Raw genomic sequence first — 17,954 nt, 5'->3', positions numbered from 1 at the left:
AATTCCTTGTAACTGCCCCATGGACTGCTGGTGAAGTCTTAGTTTCCATAATATCAACTGTAAACATCTTAACACAATATGACATTACCTGCTCATTCCCTGACTGTGATGATATCCACAAAATGTTTTCATAAACTTTCCAACAGAATGCATTTTAAAAAGATGTGTATTATAACTCTATACAATTGACAAAGATAAAAAATGTAAATGTGGCATTTCATACCTCAGTGCAGATTCCTGAAGAAAGTAGACAGACACTTGCAATTTAATGGCTACTGACCTACAGTGTCCATGAAGGCTAATACATTTCTGTACACATAGTGACATTTCAGCAAATAGAATTGGGATAGAGAATCATCTCTATTGCATTCAAAGAATGTGAATATATTCAAGAAGTGGTGTACTTGTCTGCTTCTAAGTGCTGCAGAAAGATTTTTTGGTTATCTTAGAAATAAAATTACCAGTGACTGAGGACTTAACTTTCTTTTACTTAATACACTTGAAGCTAGACATTATACAGACTGTAACTCAACTGCAGGTGTCAATCATAGTTTTGCAGGTTTTCAGAGTACATGTAGTGTTATGCTGATTTTCTGTACGTAAGCATCAGAGACCATTCAGGTGCAATTAACCATAGGCAAAACTGCTCTACAGTTTGTAGCATGTTAAAGGCCACCCTCTCAAACTCAGGAACCCCACACAGCCTTCCTGAAGACACTGGAGAGTATAAATGTCTCTCCAAACACCATCATATTGGGTGACTTCAACTACCCAAACATAGACTGGGAACATTACTCAAGCCCCAATACCCTAGCCCAAAGGTTCCTGGAGTTCATAAACTCAAATGCTATGGAACAACTTGTCACCATTCCCACAAGAGGTGAAAATATACTAGACCTGATCATCACAAACATGGGGACAAAATGCTCCACACCGGAAGTATATCCCTCATTGGTGAGATCAGACCATAAACTAATCTCACTGGAGATCCACATCCGCCCCCACCCCAACAAAAAGACCACAGTGAAGAACTTCTCAAAAGCCAACTTCACACTTCTTAAGACTGGTGTGGTATCCTTCAAGGCCCCTGAGCCATTGGAAACCACAACCCATGCTGCTGAATCCCTTACAAATGCTTTCTACGAGCACCTCCAGGATTGCATGGATCAAGAAATCTCAAATAAAATCAAGACCCTTTCCACCAAAGGCAAGCGCCCGATCTGGTGGACCCCAGCCATAAACAAACTTTACAACAAGAGGAGAAAACTACTACAAGATAGAGCAAAATCCCTAAAAGGGAAGACATCTCTGATCAATACTAGTAAAAAACAACGATCACTCATAAAATCATCCAAGGCCAACTTTGAGAGAAAAATCGCCAAGGACTCAAAAGACAATCATAAGGCCTTCTTTAGCTATGTTAGAAATCTGGGTGGAAACTCCCAGATATGCTCAGAATTAGTCCAAAATGATACAAAAATCACTGAACCCACAGACATTGCAAACATACTGGCAGACAGGTTTAGTGAAAATTTCTCCCCTCCCTCCCCCCCAAAAGGAGAAATATCTATCCCAGCAGAGTGCAGCCTCCCAATCATCTCAAATGCCCAGGTGAGAGCTGCTCTCTCTAAAGCTAAAAACACGGCATCAATGGGACCGGATGGTGTCCCTGGCTGTGTGCTACACGAACTCAATGAGGAACTAAACCCACACATAAGGCTGCTGTTTAATCTTAGCCTTACCACAGGATACGTACCCAAAGAGTGGCGTATGGCAACTGTGGTCCCACTCCACAAAGGTGGTGCTTCTACAGACCCTGGTAATTACCGCCCCATAAGCTTAACAAGCCTGGTCTGCAAAGCTATGGAGAGGATCATAATGGAACTCATAAATAAAGACATAGGGGACCTACAGACATTGGATCCTACCCAATTCGGCTTTGTCAAGGGCAGATCATGCCTCTTGAACTTGGTCGACTTTTTTGAAACAGTCACCAAGGCCATTGATGAGGGTAAGGCAGTTCACACAGCCTACCTTGACCATGCAAAAGCTTTCGACACAATACCCCACTCGGGTATCATAGAAAAGCTCACCAGCTTAAATGTAAACCCATATGTCACAAGATGGGTTGCAAACTGGCTCAAGGACAGAACCCACAGGGTTAGAGTTGCTGTTGCCATGTCAGACTCCAAGCCGGTCACAAGCGGTGTCCCACAGGGCTCAGTCCTGGGCCCCCTCTTGTTCGGCATCTACTTTTCAGAAGTGCAGGCAAACATAGGAGGATTGTGGCTGACAAAGTTTGCAGATGACTGCAAACTGGGCGCCATAGTTGAAAATCCATCAGACACAGATATCCTTCAGAGAGGTCTCATAGAAATGGATAACTGGTGCCAGAGCCATGGCCTTAAGCTAAACGCCAAAAATGTATAGTCATACCCTTTGGTAAAAACAAGGTAACCCCAAGTTACCACATAGGTGGCAATCCATTAAGCACAGAAGAGGTTATCAGGGACCTGGGGACCCAAGTTGACAGTAACCTTTCTTTTGACACTCACATTGCCAAAGTGGTTAGGAGGACCTTCTACATTGCCCACCTGATTATGAAGGGATTCACATCCAGATCAAGGGAGGTCATTGTTCCCCTGTACTCTTCACTTATCAGACCAATGATTGAGTACAATGCCCCATTCGGAATGTATCTTACCCGACACCTGCAGCAATTGGAAGGACCCCAAAAGGTTCCTCACCAAAAGGATAAAGGGGCTCAAAAATATGCCATATGCTGCCCGACTGAAGAAACTCCAGCTCTATTCAGTCACATACCATCTGCTCAGAGGTGACCTGTGCCTGACATACAAGGCCATGTCCAACCCGGAATTAATGGACATGCTCCACCTCAAAAAATCCAAATCCACCAGAGCCACAAGAGCAAGAGACTTAAACCTCAACACGGATATAAATAGGACGTGCTGGAGGGACAGATTCATCACCCAGAGACTCCCTATGCTGTGGAACAGAATCCCGGTCCATGTGAGACAGAGCACCTCGCTGGCTCTGTTCAAGAGGATTCTTGACCAGTGGATGGGAGATCGTAGGTTTACCCCGGGGATCATCTCTGTATCACTGCTGGACAGAGGCACGACAAACTAATGGGTATAGTATTCTTCAACCTAAGGGGTGGTGAAAGCCACACAACTCTGGCTAGGCTTATAAATGCCCTAGGGCAGATAGCCTAGTATGAACCTATGAACCTATGAACCTATGAACCTATAAGCATTATTACTTCATCCTTGGAAAGTAGACTGTAGAACTGCCAAAAAGTGTACTGCAGAACTGTTATTTCCCAGTCCTGTGGCTGTCACTTTTGTTTTTAACCAGTAACACATCCCCAGTCTCCTGTTTATTCTGTGCATTGTCTTCTGCAATATTTAGTCACTTAGTTGACTTTGCATGCAATATGACATATATTGTATAATATCTGGATATAGTGATCCAGATCAAATCAACTAAATGTTGACACATTAAAGTCAACAACACTAATGCTGACATACTTCTGAGCATGCTTTTAGGATTAATCTTAGTCCATAAAAATTAAAAAGAAAAACATTTTTTGCAGGGGGCAAACTACCCTGCATCCTATGCTAATTATATATATATATATATATATATATATATATATATACTAACTCCAAGAACATACAACCCCTGGGTAAAAGGTATATTCCTCAACCCAGGGAACTGTCACTTTCAGACAACTGTCGACCATCTGTTTTGTCGACAAAACAGAGGTCGATTAAAACTCAAAACGGCTAATGGCAGTACACGCATATATAAGGCAATAAAACCAGTGAGCAAATAAATTTAAGTATAAATGAAAAAACACATTGAGCCAAATGAATGGGTAAAATTTTATATGGGGTGATAAATGGTGCTTTGTATTATGAAAGTTTATGCTTTCCGTGTATGTGTGAAAGACTTGTTGAGTACAAATAGCAGGGAAATGTGCAGATTCACAAAATCAGAGAAGAAGAATGAAAGAGCAGGAGCAATACAAGGTGGCACAAAGAAGAAGCTAAAGAAGAAAACACTTTTAAACATTAAATGACCTAGAAGATCTATGCAGAGGCTCCACACCACACTTATAGGTTAGAGATTCCAACAGACCTGTTTTGTGGATTCCCAGATCCATGAAAAGCTAGGATTTTACTCACATGTATGACAGTAAACACACTAAAGCCTTTTCATGTGAAGAGACTTCAGGATGGACATATCTGACTCTATAGGTGTGCAGAAAAATAACATTTACTTATTCCAGATAAAATATATATTTTTATCCTGCTGTTCATTAGCTTAAAGAACAAAATATAGACTTATGCCATATCAGAGTTAGGAAATGTCAAGCTATTATATATGTAAAATCTTTTCATTTTTAAAAATTATGCAAAACATATTAGAAACTGGTTTCTATGAAAAGTAGTCATAGTATGCAAGGAGACAAATAAACAGTTAATGATTTATGGTTATGTTATCAATGCATATGTTTTATTTTCAACAAATAAATAAATAATATTCAAGTAAAGTTTTCTAGTTTTGTTATTAATGAAAATGTTTTTTTTTCTTTTGCAGGAGTCCATATTGTCGAAGTGCTTTATGATGATGTAGCTCTTCCTAAGAGTCCCTATCGGGTATCTGTTACCGAAGGTTGTGACCCATCTCGTGTTCGTGCTTATGGACCAGGGCTTGAAGGAGGGCTTGTGAGCAAGCCCAATCGTTTCACAGTAGAAACCAGGTACATAGCCAAGTTGTTAGAGATTTGCTGCACACTTTATTTAGCCTGAGGTAAGGACACCCTTTTTCCTGCTGGTTTCAGACCCCTGTTAGTGAGATTCTTCTGTTCTTTTTAGTCATTTTAAAGGTAGTATCTATCTGATGGTCTTTCGCCATTCTTTAGAAACAACAGTTCTGGAACCCAAGTTCTAGAACAGACCCAGGGTGGTGAATAGCAGACTATGGAGTGGGGTACCTAAATCGTGACTGTCCTGTACTAGTAAAGATGTTGAAGTGGGTACTGTTAGCAGGTGGCCCCTGGTACACCATAGACATTCACAGCAGTAACTGCCACCAATGTAGCATTTTGTAGTTACAAAAATGAAGCTCCCCATGACACTGATCCCACCTTAATTAGTCCTACCTTGCTTTCAATGTGTAGTGCTTCATTGAATGTGTGACCAGGGAGAATTTACAGCACTGCAGCAAAGCTATGATACTGATATGAGAACTGCAGGTGGGTAGGGTGGATGAAATTGGAGACATGGAACAAAAAAACTCCATAAAGAAAGAAATCATTGAAGGTGTTCAGATGTTTACCTCACTTAGCAGAATATCTAAATATGTATAATAGTAACACCTGCAGCATCCTGAGAATGCATCTAAGTTAATGGCAAAGGGAATGCTGCTGCCTCATATACAGAAGAATCCTGGTTACTGGGCAGACAACAGCACACTGCATATATGCTGGTTTAGGTAAACATTATTCAGAATGGCAGACATGGACTATAGAATCCCATCGGTAGCACCAGATTCCCAACCTACCCCACTTATGGAGAAAGAGAAACACACTCTAGCAGGTTCTTTAAACCTCTTATTATGACAAAGGTCATCATTCAAAGCAGTACTGATAGACTGTATGTGTTTTACAGGGGCGCTGGCACAGGTGGACTTGGCTTGGCCATTGAAGGACCCTCAGAAGCAAAGATGTCTTGTAAGGATAACAAGGATGGTAGCTGTAGTGTGGAGTACATCCCATTTACCCCTGGTGACTATGATGTTAACATTACATTTGGAGGACGACCTATTCCAGGTATCAAAAGCCAGTTACCATTGTGAAAGCAGGGATTGAACCTGCTCCTTTTTCTTCATTCTTTTACTTTGCATGTGGTAGTTTGAAGCTACATTTATTCATTCAGAAGGCTCCCTATCACAATGTCATAGATTTATGCATTTATACCACTGCTACTACTTTAACTTCTGTAATTTATTTTTCAGCATTTCTGTATATGTCTACCATCTGTATCTGTGTTATTAAAATAGCTTTTCTGTGCTACACTGTATACTAGTTTAAAAGAAATACACCTGACACAGAAGCCTTACCAGTTTATGTAATTGTAGACTCATTCATGTAGTGAGGAGCTATTTCTTTCTTTCTCATTTACCTAAAACTGGTTTATATGCTGTCTTTCAGGAAGCCCATTCCGTGTACCAGTGAAGGATGTTGTGGATCCTAGTAAAGTGAAGTGTACAGGCCCTGGTTTGGGGACTGGAGTGAGGGCTCATATTCCACAGACATTCACTGTCGACTGCAGCAAAGCCGGGCTAGCTCCCCTAGAAGTATTGCTTTTAGGTCCAGCAGGTAAATTGACTTCAGTAAATTAAAGAACTGCTTCATGATGAGACGTCTGTACTGTTTGTAAGGCTGGTTTTGATTTATACATGATTCCTTGTTTTATAAGGTTAGTGAGCTGGTCATGGGGTCAATGACTATGACCTGTCATAGACTGTGACACTGTGACACTCTTCATATCCAAAGTTGCTTTTTTCATTGTTCTGGTCCTTACACACAGCAGCAAGCAGGGGCTCCAGCAGCGAAAAGCCAAACCCACACGTGACACCGTCCACCCCAATACTGATGGCACCTGTGCTCCAACAGCCGTCTAGAGACAAATACTGTCAGTAGCTGTAAAGAGATCACTACTGCCAAGGGATAAGCAGAGAGGAAACAGACCCCATTAACTTGTCTGTCAGTCAATATTTGGACATCACTGCAAGCATACTTCCTAGGCTCAAGCCAACCTTTGTTAATTATAATTTTTTGCCAAGAACAAGAAGTACTGATACAGGTCAATCAGCTTTCTTTCCAAAGGATTGGGAAACCTTCTTACCAAACTCTTTTCAAGCTTTTACCCATACACATAAGCCAGGATGTTCCACCAAGCACACATAACTGCTGTTTTTCTAGGTGACTTAGGAGAACTGGTTTACATAAGAGACTTGCTCAAAATCACAAAGTGTGCAAGCAGAGACTAAGGATTCACGTACAAGACAGCAGGATAAAATGCATTAGCAGCTTTGCCTTAACCTGCTGCACTCCACACAACAGCCTGAGGTTTCATGCACAAGACAACAGGATAAAATGCATTAGCAGCTTTGCCTTAACCTGCCACACTCCACACAACAGCCTGAGGTTTCATGCACAAGACAGCAGGATAAAATGCATTAGCAGCTTTGCCTTAACCTGTTGCACTCCACACAACAGCCTGAGGTTTCATGCACAAGACAACAGGATAAAATGCATTAGCAGCTTTGCCTTAACCTGCCACACTCCACACAACAGCCTGAGGTTTCATGCACAAGACAACAGGATAAAATGCATTAGCAGCTTTGCCTTAACCTGCTGCACTCCACACAACAGCCTGAGGTTTCATGCACAAGACAACAGGATAAAATGCATTAGCAGCTTTGCCTTAACCTGCCACACTCCACACAACAGCCTGAGGTTTCATGCACAAGACAGCAGGATAAAATGCATTAGCAGCTTTGCCTTAACCTGCTGCACTCCACACAACAGCCTGAGGTTTCATGCACAAGACAGCAGGATAAAATGCATTAGCAGCTTTGCCTTAACCTGCCACACTCCACACAACAGCCTGAGGTTTCATGCACAAGACAGCAGGATAAAATGCATTAGCAGCTTTGCCTTAACCTGCCACACTCCACACAACAGCCTGAGGTTTCATGCACAAGACAGCAGGATAAAATGCATTAGCAGCTTTGCCTTAACCTGCTGCACTCCACACAACAGCCTGAGGTTTCATGCACAAGACAGCAGGATAAAATGCATTAGCAGCTTTGCCTTAACCTGTTGCACTCCACACAACAGCCTGAGGTTTCATGCACAAGACAACAGGATAAAATGCATTAGCAGCTTTGCCTTAACCTGCTGCACTCCACACAACAGCCTGAGGTTTCATGCACAAGACAACAGGATAAAATGCATTAGCAGCTTTGCCTTAACCTGCTGCACTCCACACAACAGCCTGAGGTTTCATGCACAAGACAGCAGGATAAAATGCATTAGCAGCTTTGCCTTAACCTGCTGCACTCCACACAACAGCCTGAGGTTTCATGCACAAGACAGCAGGATAAAATGCATTAGCAGCTTTGCCTTAACCTGCTGCACTCCACACAACAGCCTGAGGTTTCATGCACAAGACAACAGGATAAAATGCATTAGCAGCTTTGCCTTAACCTGCTGCACTCCACACAACAGCCTGAGGTTTCATGCACAAGACAACAGGATAAAATGCATTAGCAGCTTTGCCTTAACCTGCCGCACTCCACACAACAGCCTGAGGTTTCATGCACAAGACAGCAGGATAAAATGCATTAGCAGCTTTGCCTTAACCTGTTGCACTCCACACAACAGCCTGAGGTTTCATGCACAAGACAACAGGATAAAATGCATTAGCAGCTTTGCCTTAACCTGCTGCACTCCACACAACAGCCTGAGGTTTCATGCACAAGACAACAGGATAAAATGCATTAGCAGCTTTGCCTTAACCTGCCACACTCCACACAACAGCCTGAGGTTTCATGCACAAGACAGCAGGATAAAATGCATTAGCAGCTTTGCCTTAACCTGCTGCACTCCACACAACAGCCTGAGATTTCATGCACAAGACAACAGGATAAAATGCATTAGCAGCTTTGCCTTAACCTGCCGCACTCCACACAACAGCCTGAGGTTTCATGCACAAGACAACAGGATAAAATGCATTAGCAGCTTTGCCTTAACCTGCTGCACTCCACACAACAGCCTGAGGTTTCATGCACAAGACAGCAGGATAAAATGCATTAGCAGCTTTGCCTTAACCTGCTGCACTCCACACAACAGCCTGAGGTTTCATGCACAAGACAGCAGGATAAAATGCATTAGCAGCTTTGCCTTAACCTGCTGCACTCCACACAACAGCCTGAGGTTTCATGCACAAGACAACAGGATAAAATGCATTAGCAGCTTTGCCTAAACCTGCTGCACTCCACACAACAGCCTGAGGTTTCATGCACAAGACAACAGGATAAAATGCATTAGCAGCTTTGCCTTAACCTGCTGCACTCCACACAACAGCCTGAGGTTTCATGCACAAGACAACAGGATAAAATGCATTAGCAGCTTTGCCTTAACCTGCCGCACTCCACACAACAGCCTGAGGTTTCATGCACAAGACAACAGGATAAAATGCATTAGCAGCTTTGCCTTAACCTGCTGCACCCTACTGCCACACAACAGCCTGAGGTTTCATGCACAAGACAACAGGATAAAATGCATTAGCAGCTTTGCCTTAACCTGCTGCACTCCACACAACAGCCTGAGGTTTCATGCACAAGACAACAGGATAAAATGCATTAGCAGCTTTGCCTTAACCTGCTGCACTCCACACAACAGCCTGAGGTTTCATGCACAAGACAACAGGATAAAATGCATTAGCAGCTTTGCCTTAACCTGCCGCACTCCACACAACAGCCTGAGGTTTCATGCACAAGACAACAGGATAAAATGCATTAGCAGCTTTGCCTTAACCTGTTGCACTCCACACAACAGCCTGAGGTTTCATGCACAAGACAGCAGGATAAAATGCATTAGCAGCTTTGCCTAAACCTGCCGCACCCTACTGCCACACAAGAGTACAGCAGCCTCCAGTGGAAGCTAAATTATAATTAAGATTAATCAATGAGATTGTATATAAATAAAAGGGAGCATGACTGCCCTGGAATTGTAACTCTCTTCAAGAAACTGGGGGAAAATAGGAAAATAATGCTGTTGCCAGTGTGACACCAACTCTGTCTAAAATGGCCACTAACACTGTGGAAACTATCCTGTCTCCCTAGTACATCAGAAAAATCTGGACATGCTAACACATATTTTGAGTAGGTCATAAGGGTTTAGTTCCTGAAGGGAGAGTCAGTGCCCCAGAGGAAGTCAGAGGCAGTATGAGAGGTAGTGGTAGGGGGATGTGATATGCATCTCATTAAATTCCACCAATAACTATATCATTAATGCCACTCAGATGACAAGTTCTCAGTGCACATTCATTTTGCAAAACAGACACTGCTATACTGGGAAGCCTATACTGTGAGGGGAATGACAGTCAGAAAAAAGAAAGGGAGAAATCACTGTCCACTCACTTCAAACTGGCAGTATGCCATTTCTTTGGAAGGTTTGGATAGCTTTGTGCTAACAGTTTCAAGCTGTGCAGCAAAATGTAGCAGGTTTGGAGCTGACAGAGAACCACTAAACAATTTTACTTCACTGAGTCACATGAGCAAGGATTAGCTTTGTTCCTGCTCGGTAGGATTAAGAGAAATGATAAAAGCCAAAAGATGTTTCTTACTTTGTGAATATATTGATGTGGCTTTGCCATATACATTACCCTGTCTCACGTCCCTGCTTTGCACCAGCATCTGCCTACATGATAGCTGTTTGCTACTTGGGGTTGGAGCCCAACAGTGACCCTGGGTCATAGTGCTAACAGACATTGTTTTCTTCCTCTGTATCAGTGTAGAGACACATGCTACTGACTGCAGGGCATTACATGATTATCCCTTCTTCCCTTATAGACCATGGCTATTGATTTACCCCTGAGACGTGCCTTTCAGAAATGAATGAACAATGAGTGAAAACTTCACCATACACTTTACACCTTGATATGCGTCCTTTGGATATAAGGACATCTCTTCTTCCTCTTTTATCCCCAGGCCCACAAACTGTCAGCCTGTCTCAAGGCAAACACATTCCTTAACAGTGTTATCAAGATAAGCCTCATTCATCATACGTTTTCAGTCAGCGATGCTGATACTTGTCATTAAAAAGGTTTTATGCATCCCTGGTAAGAATGTTCTAGCTTTATAATGGTACAGGAAAAAAATTTGAATTTTTAAAAACTATTGGACATATTTAATGTTTGGGACATAAAAAAATAAATAACGTGCAGGTTAATGTCTTATATAGAACATGGCATTTAGCCATAGCAGCTAAAGTCAGATCTGATGTAATCAAATCCCTTTAGTAGAATCTTAGTTCATAAGAAGCTGTACTTCTGCATTGTGTTTGCATGAAATGTGACTTTCATATTCTTGTTTTTCTCTATTTGTAGTGATATATTACATTTGCATTTTGGGGGATTTTAAAATAAGGGTGTGGTTATGTTGTTCAGTATGCGTCAGTCATAATTTATGAATTGTGGAGTTTTTAGAGTTCTGTTTTTTGTGCTTCCTGAGTTTGTATGAGAAGAATTTACCCCTTCACATTTGTTTACACTTATTGATTGTGCAGTTAATATATTTACGTAAGGGGGAGTGTGTTTAGCCCCTTCCCTAGCAGGCTATAAGGGTGGATTAGCCCTGCTAAAATGTTCTTTTGCAATTCATTGATGTCCATATGTCGATTTTACTGTCCTTGATGTCCATGTGTTGATTTTACTGTCCTTGATGTCCATGTGTCGATTTTACTGTCCTTAATGATACTGGGGTTGTTTGAACTAGATGAATCTGTTTCATTTTAAATGTATTGCTGAAAAATTAATATGCCAATTAACAAATCCTCAGGCCTTGATGTGCATAAATAAAGCATTTCTAGTTTGGTTAAGCATACTTATAAAAAGGAAGTTTTCTTTTTATCACATTTGAATAAATGGCTACAATTAGACCATTTAGTTTCTCTTTGATGTGCATGTAATAACCTTTCCTTCTCAGCCTTTTCCCTTGGTACCATGCCATGCTGAATGTCTCCTTGGATTTATCCTGTAAGAACCATACCAGCAGTCCATTCTACAAGTCAATGGTCCCCTCTTGGAGTAATTACTCTGCAAACGTTGGAATATCAATGCAATTTCAATCAACCTGTTTGCTTCCATCTCAACTACTTCCCCTGACAAGTCATCAGTGTCTGTATGCACCTACCTCTCCCCTTCCTGACCACTTTGGTCACTTTCTTTCATCTTTTCAATATCTTTGTTGGTTGCCTCCTTCCATTTACAGTAATTGGTCCCTTTTCAATCCTACAAGTCCATATATGTACTACCCACTGTTGTCCCTTTTTTATTCCCTCTGCTTATTCTTCTCCTCTTGCTGTTCATTTCTCTCCTTCCTCATCATCTCCTCCTGCTGATTATTCCTTTGCTGTGTCCACAGAGTGATGACCACCCTCAAGTTAACTTGTCCATCTGCATCTCTTCCCTGGCTGAATGAATGTTCTTGCCCATGTTCTTCACTCTCTCCCTATGGCGTAGACCTTTGCATTGCCATCTGTGTCCTCTTCATTACTCTCCTGTTCATCAACCTTGACTTTCTTCTCCTCATCTTTTTTTTTTCTGACTGCCTCCTCCACGTTCCACCTTAGTCTTCCTTTCTGCCACCATATTAATTAAATCTCTCCTAATGGGCACTGCCCTTGTTCCCGTATCCTGGCACTCCCCTTGTGCCCCTATCCTGGAGCTGCCCTTGTTCTCCTATCTTGGCACTGCCTTACCCTATCCCAGCACTCCCCTTGTGCCCCTATCCTGGCACTGCCCTTGTTCTCCTGTGCTGGCACTGCCTTCCCCTATCCTAGCACTGCCTTGTTCCCATATCATGGCACTGCCCTTGTTCTCCTATCCTGGCACTGCCCTTGATCTCCTATCCTGGCCCTGTCCTTGTTCTCCTATTTTGGCACTGCCTTCCCCTATCCCAGCATTCCCCTTGTTCCCCAATCCTGGCACTGTCCTTGTTCTCTTATCCTGGCACTGCCATTGTTCTCCTATCTTGGCACTGCCTTCCCCTATCCTGGCACTGCCCTTATTCTCCCAGATCTACCTGAAAATGTTGAAATCCCACATTATCAAATCCCACATCGTTCAAATGAAATAAATGAAAACCCACTTCAGTGAAAGACCAAATCGGCAAAACTATTCCCAGGGTAAGTAACCTGTTGGCCAAAAGATAAACTTTGCCATTTTCCCAACTGTAGTGCGATCTTGGAATTGATATATTTAGTTAGCGGGGGGAGTGGGTGGTGTAGCCCCCTACCTTGGTGGGTTGGGGATAGTGCATTTTCATTTTCATGACTTTTGGTATTAGTGATTACTTACCCTTGGACTATATTTGATGATCTGGTCTTTCGCTGAAGTGGGTTTCATTGATTTCATCTTGACGATTTGGGATTCGATAATGTGGGATTTCAATGGTATGAAGTAATCCCATTATCCTACCCTTTGCCACCTCTTCTACCCATCTTTTCCCACCCAGTATTGCCTCCTGGCTTCTTGTTGGTCCTCATCTGTAGTCCCTCTCTACTCTGTCTCACCTGAATAACAAATTCAGTATCACCTTATCTCCCATATTTCTACTGAATCTCCTCAACCCACTAAAGACCTCATCTTATTCGCAACCTAAAACTGCTTTAAACCAAACCTTGTGCCACATACTGACCAAATCTGCAGTCTAGAAATTTAATCCCCTGTAAATCAGTGTCTACAATACACTACAATATAAATGGCAGAAGAGCCATTGTAAAAAGTTGTAAATCTAAATTGTAAGCCAATATATTTTAATAAGTAATTAATTCAAAACTTAGCAAACATAACTTAACAAAATTCAAGTACCATCAAAATTAACTTAATTACTTTGAAACCGCAGAAAATTCCAATGTACAGACCCTTCCCTTCCAAAGTGCAAGGTTGATTTAAAAGCAGCACAAAGCTTTTCAAACAATATTTTAAGACATTATATTTAGTCTGTTTCTTTTGGTTTGTTTTTCTTTTAATTCAGTTAAATGCTAAGAACTTAGTTTCATTTTAGAAATGTTGGTTCACAATTGCCGCCTTGCAATTCAGGTTTTTTTGTGACTTGTAAATTAATTGACTCTGCAGTTGTTTCGTTTTGCAGACTCTGCGGTTTCAATTTCTGATATACCATTAGTGTATAGCATTTGAAAAGATATTTTAAACTAGATTAGGTAGGCCTTTCGTTTTAGTTTTTATTCATTTAACTTTTGAAGTGACCCAGGCCTATTATTTTAGCTTTTACTTTTGAAGTGACCTTTCAAGGTGATGAGCGACCTTACTTTTATTTGTAGAACAAGGCTTATATACATTTTTATTTTATATTTACTTATTTCAGCCTGACGTTTAGTTTTATTTATTATTCTGTAGTGGGATTTAAGACTAAAAAAAGCAAACTCATTTTGTGGATGATATCTGAGTTGATATTTACTGGTATTAAATACTTTCATTTTGGTTTGTTGTTTAGAACACAGATGAAAGCAATGAAGTTATAAAAATTGAAAGTTTAATAAATACGCATTTTGTGTGAATAAAAGACTTCCATTAAAATGTAACCACAGTATTGCAATCTATGGTACACTTTTTATAAACTGATTTGTTCCATTTTAATGTTAGGCACAGCAGAGCCAGTGAATGTTATCGACAACGGGGATGGCACACACACAGTTAACTACACCCCAGCGATGGATGGTCCATACACAGTTTCTGTGAAGTATGCTGACCAAGAGGTTCCTCGCAGGTAGGTGCTTATGCTGTACCACAATATAGCTGTCATCAAGATAGGGAAGGGAGGTGACCTCTTCTAAGTAGTGCCATAAAGTAGTAAGGAGATTAACAGAGATATGGAGCAGGTGTGGGATTGTATAGATGTGATTGTTCACTATAATGTCACTGCACACTGCAAATCATTTAGAAGGAATGATATGACAGAAGCCTTATTATTTCACCATACGTAACTAGACCATGGTGGGTGGTGCTCACCTGCTGCTGGTATCCTTAATGAGGCCAAGGATGTGAACAGAAGTGTTTCAGCTGCATCTCTGCTTGCATCTCAGTTTGTGGCTGATTTATAGCAGATGCCCCCCCACACACTACCACTAGTATACTACTTAATTTATCCACTGTAGAAAAAGACTTGTCTTTGTAAATGCATAAGATGACCTCCTAGGTCTAAGCTGGCAGTCACTGGAATAGAAGATGGGGTCCCCAAATATACACTTGTCAAGCTCTTGAACTAACATGGGATAAAACATTCAAAAGAGCTTCAGTGATGTTACCGGAACAAGAACTCTACTACATACTAAACAGTCAAGGAATCCACTTACTAAGTAATTCACAGCAATTACTGACAGTTCCCAAGTACAAGCTGACTCTTAAGGATTGACATACCTTAGCAGAGTTTATAGGTGAATACTAGGCTAACTGCCCTGAAGGGTCATTTAATGGCTAGCTAATAACCTGAGATCAGAATCAAACTCTCTACCTTGTATCTATGATGTGAGAACCTTAACCGTTATGCCAAACCCACCTGCTTATGAACAGGCAAGCTAAGGTTCTGAAGCACAGATAAGTTGACGTCAGGCTAGTGTACTGTGGTGGAACAGAGTTTTTCCATATTGTATATACCTTGTTACATCAGCTGTTGTCTGTTGCCCTGAAGTGTTGCTTTAGGATTAAGAAAAATACTCTGCAATGCTCTTTTTGAACTAGCAAAATTTACTATTGGTGCAGTCATTGTAAAATTATACATAATTCTGCAAGTTGGTGGGTCTTTGGGCTTATCCCGGTTAGGGGTCGCCACAGCGGAACTCCGGTCCGCTAATGTTTGGTAGTGGATTTTTACGTGCCGAGTTACCAGCCCTGACACTCAACCTTCAACGAAGGCACGCCCATTCATGCATGCTTCCACACAGAAGATGCTCTAGCTGAGAATCGAACGTGACAACGTCTTGCTGTGAGGCGACAATGCTACCGCAGCACCAAATTCTGCAAGTATGAGAATAAAATAACTATGCTCCGGTATGTAGTACCAAATGTCATTAGCTATTTTTAACTATGTTCACAGCTGCTAAAGAGCAGCTGCAGAGTTTAGAAGACTAGAATGTGTCAAGGAGTGTTTCTAATGATTATACACAGGAAGCATAAGCTAAATTCAGTAGCAGAGTATGGTGCTAAATTATTCATTCTTTTTTTCCTCAGTCCATTTAAGGTAAAGGTCCTGCCTACCCATGATGCCAGCAAGGTCAGAGCCAGTGGCCCAGGACTGAATGCTTCTGGTGTACCAGCTAGTCTACCAGTGGAATTCACGATAGATGCCAGAGATGCCGGTGAAGGGCTTCTCACAGTACAGATTATTGTAAGTAATGATTACTGAAGGTATTTTAACTGATCTCACAAATTACTAGGGTCAAAGTAACAAGGACAAATGTCATATAAAAGAAGGGATTAGGCGTGTTCTGCTGTTATTCCCCATTAAGTCCTAAATTCTTTCTCTTGCACTGTTAGTTCATCTATGAATACCTGAAACATTGTACTTCAGTCCACAGTAATTGGAATCTTATGCAGGTACAGATACGGTACGATAAGCTGATGTGGACAATCCCTATCCTGATGCACGTCCCATGACCAGCTACTGATTTCCAGGCTATGATGCCTGGGATTGAAGCATTAAGGATTTGCATGGGCTGTTAATTCTGAGGTTAAATACAGTCTCTGTACCAGATCTACTTGCAGATCTGTACCTTGATGTGTACCTTGGCAGCTGAGATGATCACTAACTTTTTTAATGACTCCTGCTACAGGGTGGGGCTGAAACTGGTAACCACTGTACTGCATATAGAGTGCTAAAAGTTTTGATTGACATAGTAACTATATACTGCATATGACATGGTAGCTATAATATCTTCAGTTACCTCCAAATTTGAGCCACTATACTAGATTAGTACTGTAACAGACACACACTTTGCTCTCACTGTTACTAGCATGAGCTACAAGTGACTAGTAGGTAAGTAAGCAATCTCCTTTTATTGATTTTATTTTTTATCTTTGCAGCTTCCAAATATAGGTTTTTGTGGGTAATGGAAATTGTGTGACATCTTCCTTTTAATTTATACCATAATAGTTATTATCCATTTCCTGGTAAGTTTCTACTGTTTTTCTGTTGCCCTGGAAAAAGCCCATTTTGTTATCTACTGTTACCTGTAGGACCCAGAAGGTCGCAAACAGGAAGCCTCAATTTATGTGGAAGACCGAAAATCGAGGGCATGGGAGAAAAGCATTCCAAAGAAAATTGTTCCTCCCCCTGCTCCTAAGAAAGGCATTGTAAGCAGACCTGCCTCCAAAAACTAAAGCAAAGCAGACGCAAAGCCTTGCTATTGTTTTGGTTTATTTTATGTTGTGCTGCTCCTGTGAATTGTGTGTGCATTGCTGCTATGCTGTAAACGTGCTACATATTTCTGTGGGCAGCTTTGTCGCTTTAGCCAGAAATGTGGTAGGGTAATTTGAAAAGTTCACAGGTTGCAACATTTTTGGGAAAAGGTGTTTTAGTCTTGTCATTAGACTACTGACTACGAAGTGTTATTTATACAATAGCATGTTTCATTGAAAGAGAATTTCCAAATCAATTATAGATCAAACCAGCAGATTTGGATTTAAAAAAATCTGCCACGATAAAAAAGACATTTGATGCACCAGAGCCTGTGTTCCACAATGAAATATCTCTTCTCCCTTATTTTAGTATACAATGTCTCAAAAACATGGCAAAAAAAAAATTATATATATTATATATAAGAGTTGGAGACAGTAATAGAAGTTGACGAGTTACCAGCAAGAGACCGGAACAACAAAAACGGAAGACAGTTTCCGGTAACTGAATCGGCGGTGAAACCTTTACTGGAACCTATGGTGAATCCTTTCAGCGAACTTTCAGCGTCTGTTAGTTCTTTTTCTAATGAAGAACTAACACAACAGATGGACTTACTAACTCGGTTACTGAAAAGGCACAGGTCGCTTCATATTGAAAACTGTTACTTTGAAAGATGTATTCAATTAAGAATTATGCCGAAGGGATTACGCTTTTTT

At 41.2% G+C, this 17,954-nt stretch overlaps 1 protein-coding gene across 7 annotated transcripts in view; it reads left to right on the top strand.

Annotated features, from left to right (window-relative positions):
* FLNC (filamin C) overlaps window positions 1-17,954 on the top strand; it is a 287,042-nt gene that overhangs the window by 194,846 nt on the left and 74,242 nt on the right. For 4 of the 7 annotated variants that reach the window (XM_044088643.1, XM_044088641.1, XM_044088639.1 and 1 more), the window contains 6 exons: window positions 4,627-4,789; window positions 5,700-5,860; window positions 6,242-6,409; window positions 14,490-14,613; window positions 16,074-16,230; window positions 17,079-17,195. In XM_044088643.1, coding sequence (XP_043944578.1) covers window positions 4,627-4,789; window positions 5,700-5,860; window positions 6,242-6,409; window positions 14,490-14,613; window positions 16,074-16,230; window positions 17,079-17,195 — 890 coding nt within the window. The remainder of the gene's footprint in view (window positions 1-4,626; window positions 4,790-5,699; window positions 5,861-6,241; window positions 6,410-14,489; window positions 14,614-16,073; window positions 16,231-17,078; window positions 17,196-17,954) is intronic. The other 3 variants (XM_044088642.1, XM_044088640.1, XM_044088644.1) reach the window with 1 other exon arrangement.

The sequence above is a fragment of the Protopterus annectens genome, chromosome 11.part0, assembly GCF_019279795.1.
Source record: "Protopterus annectens isolate FY-2018-M chromosome 11.part0, PAN1.0, whole genome shotgun sequence".
Classification (NCBI taxonomy): Eukaryota; Metazoa; Chordata; order Ceratodontiformes; family Protopteridae; genus Protopterus; species Protopterus annectens.
Note: the sequence above shows the minus strand (reverse complement) of the source record. Positions and strands in the feature narration are given on the sequence as shown.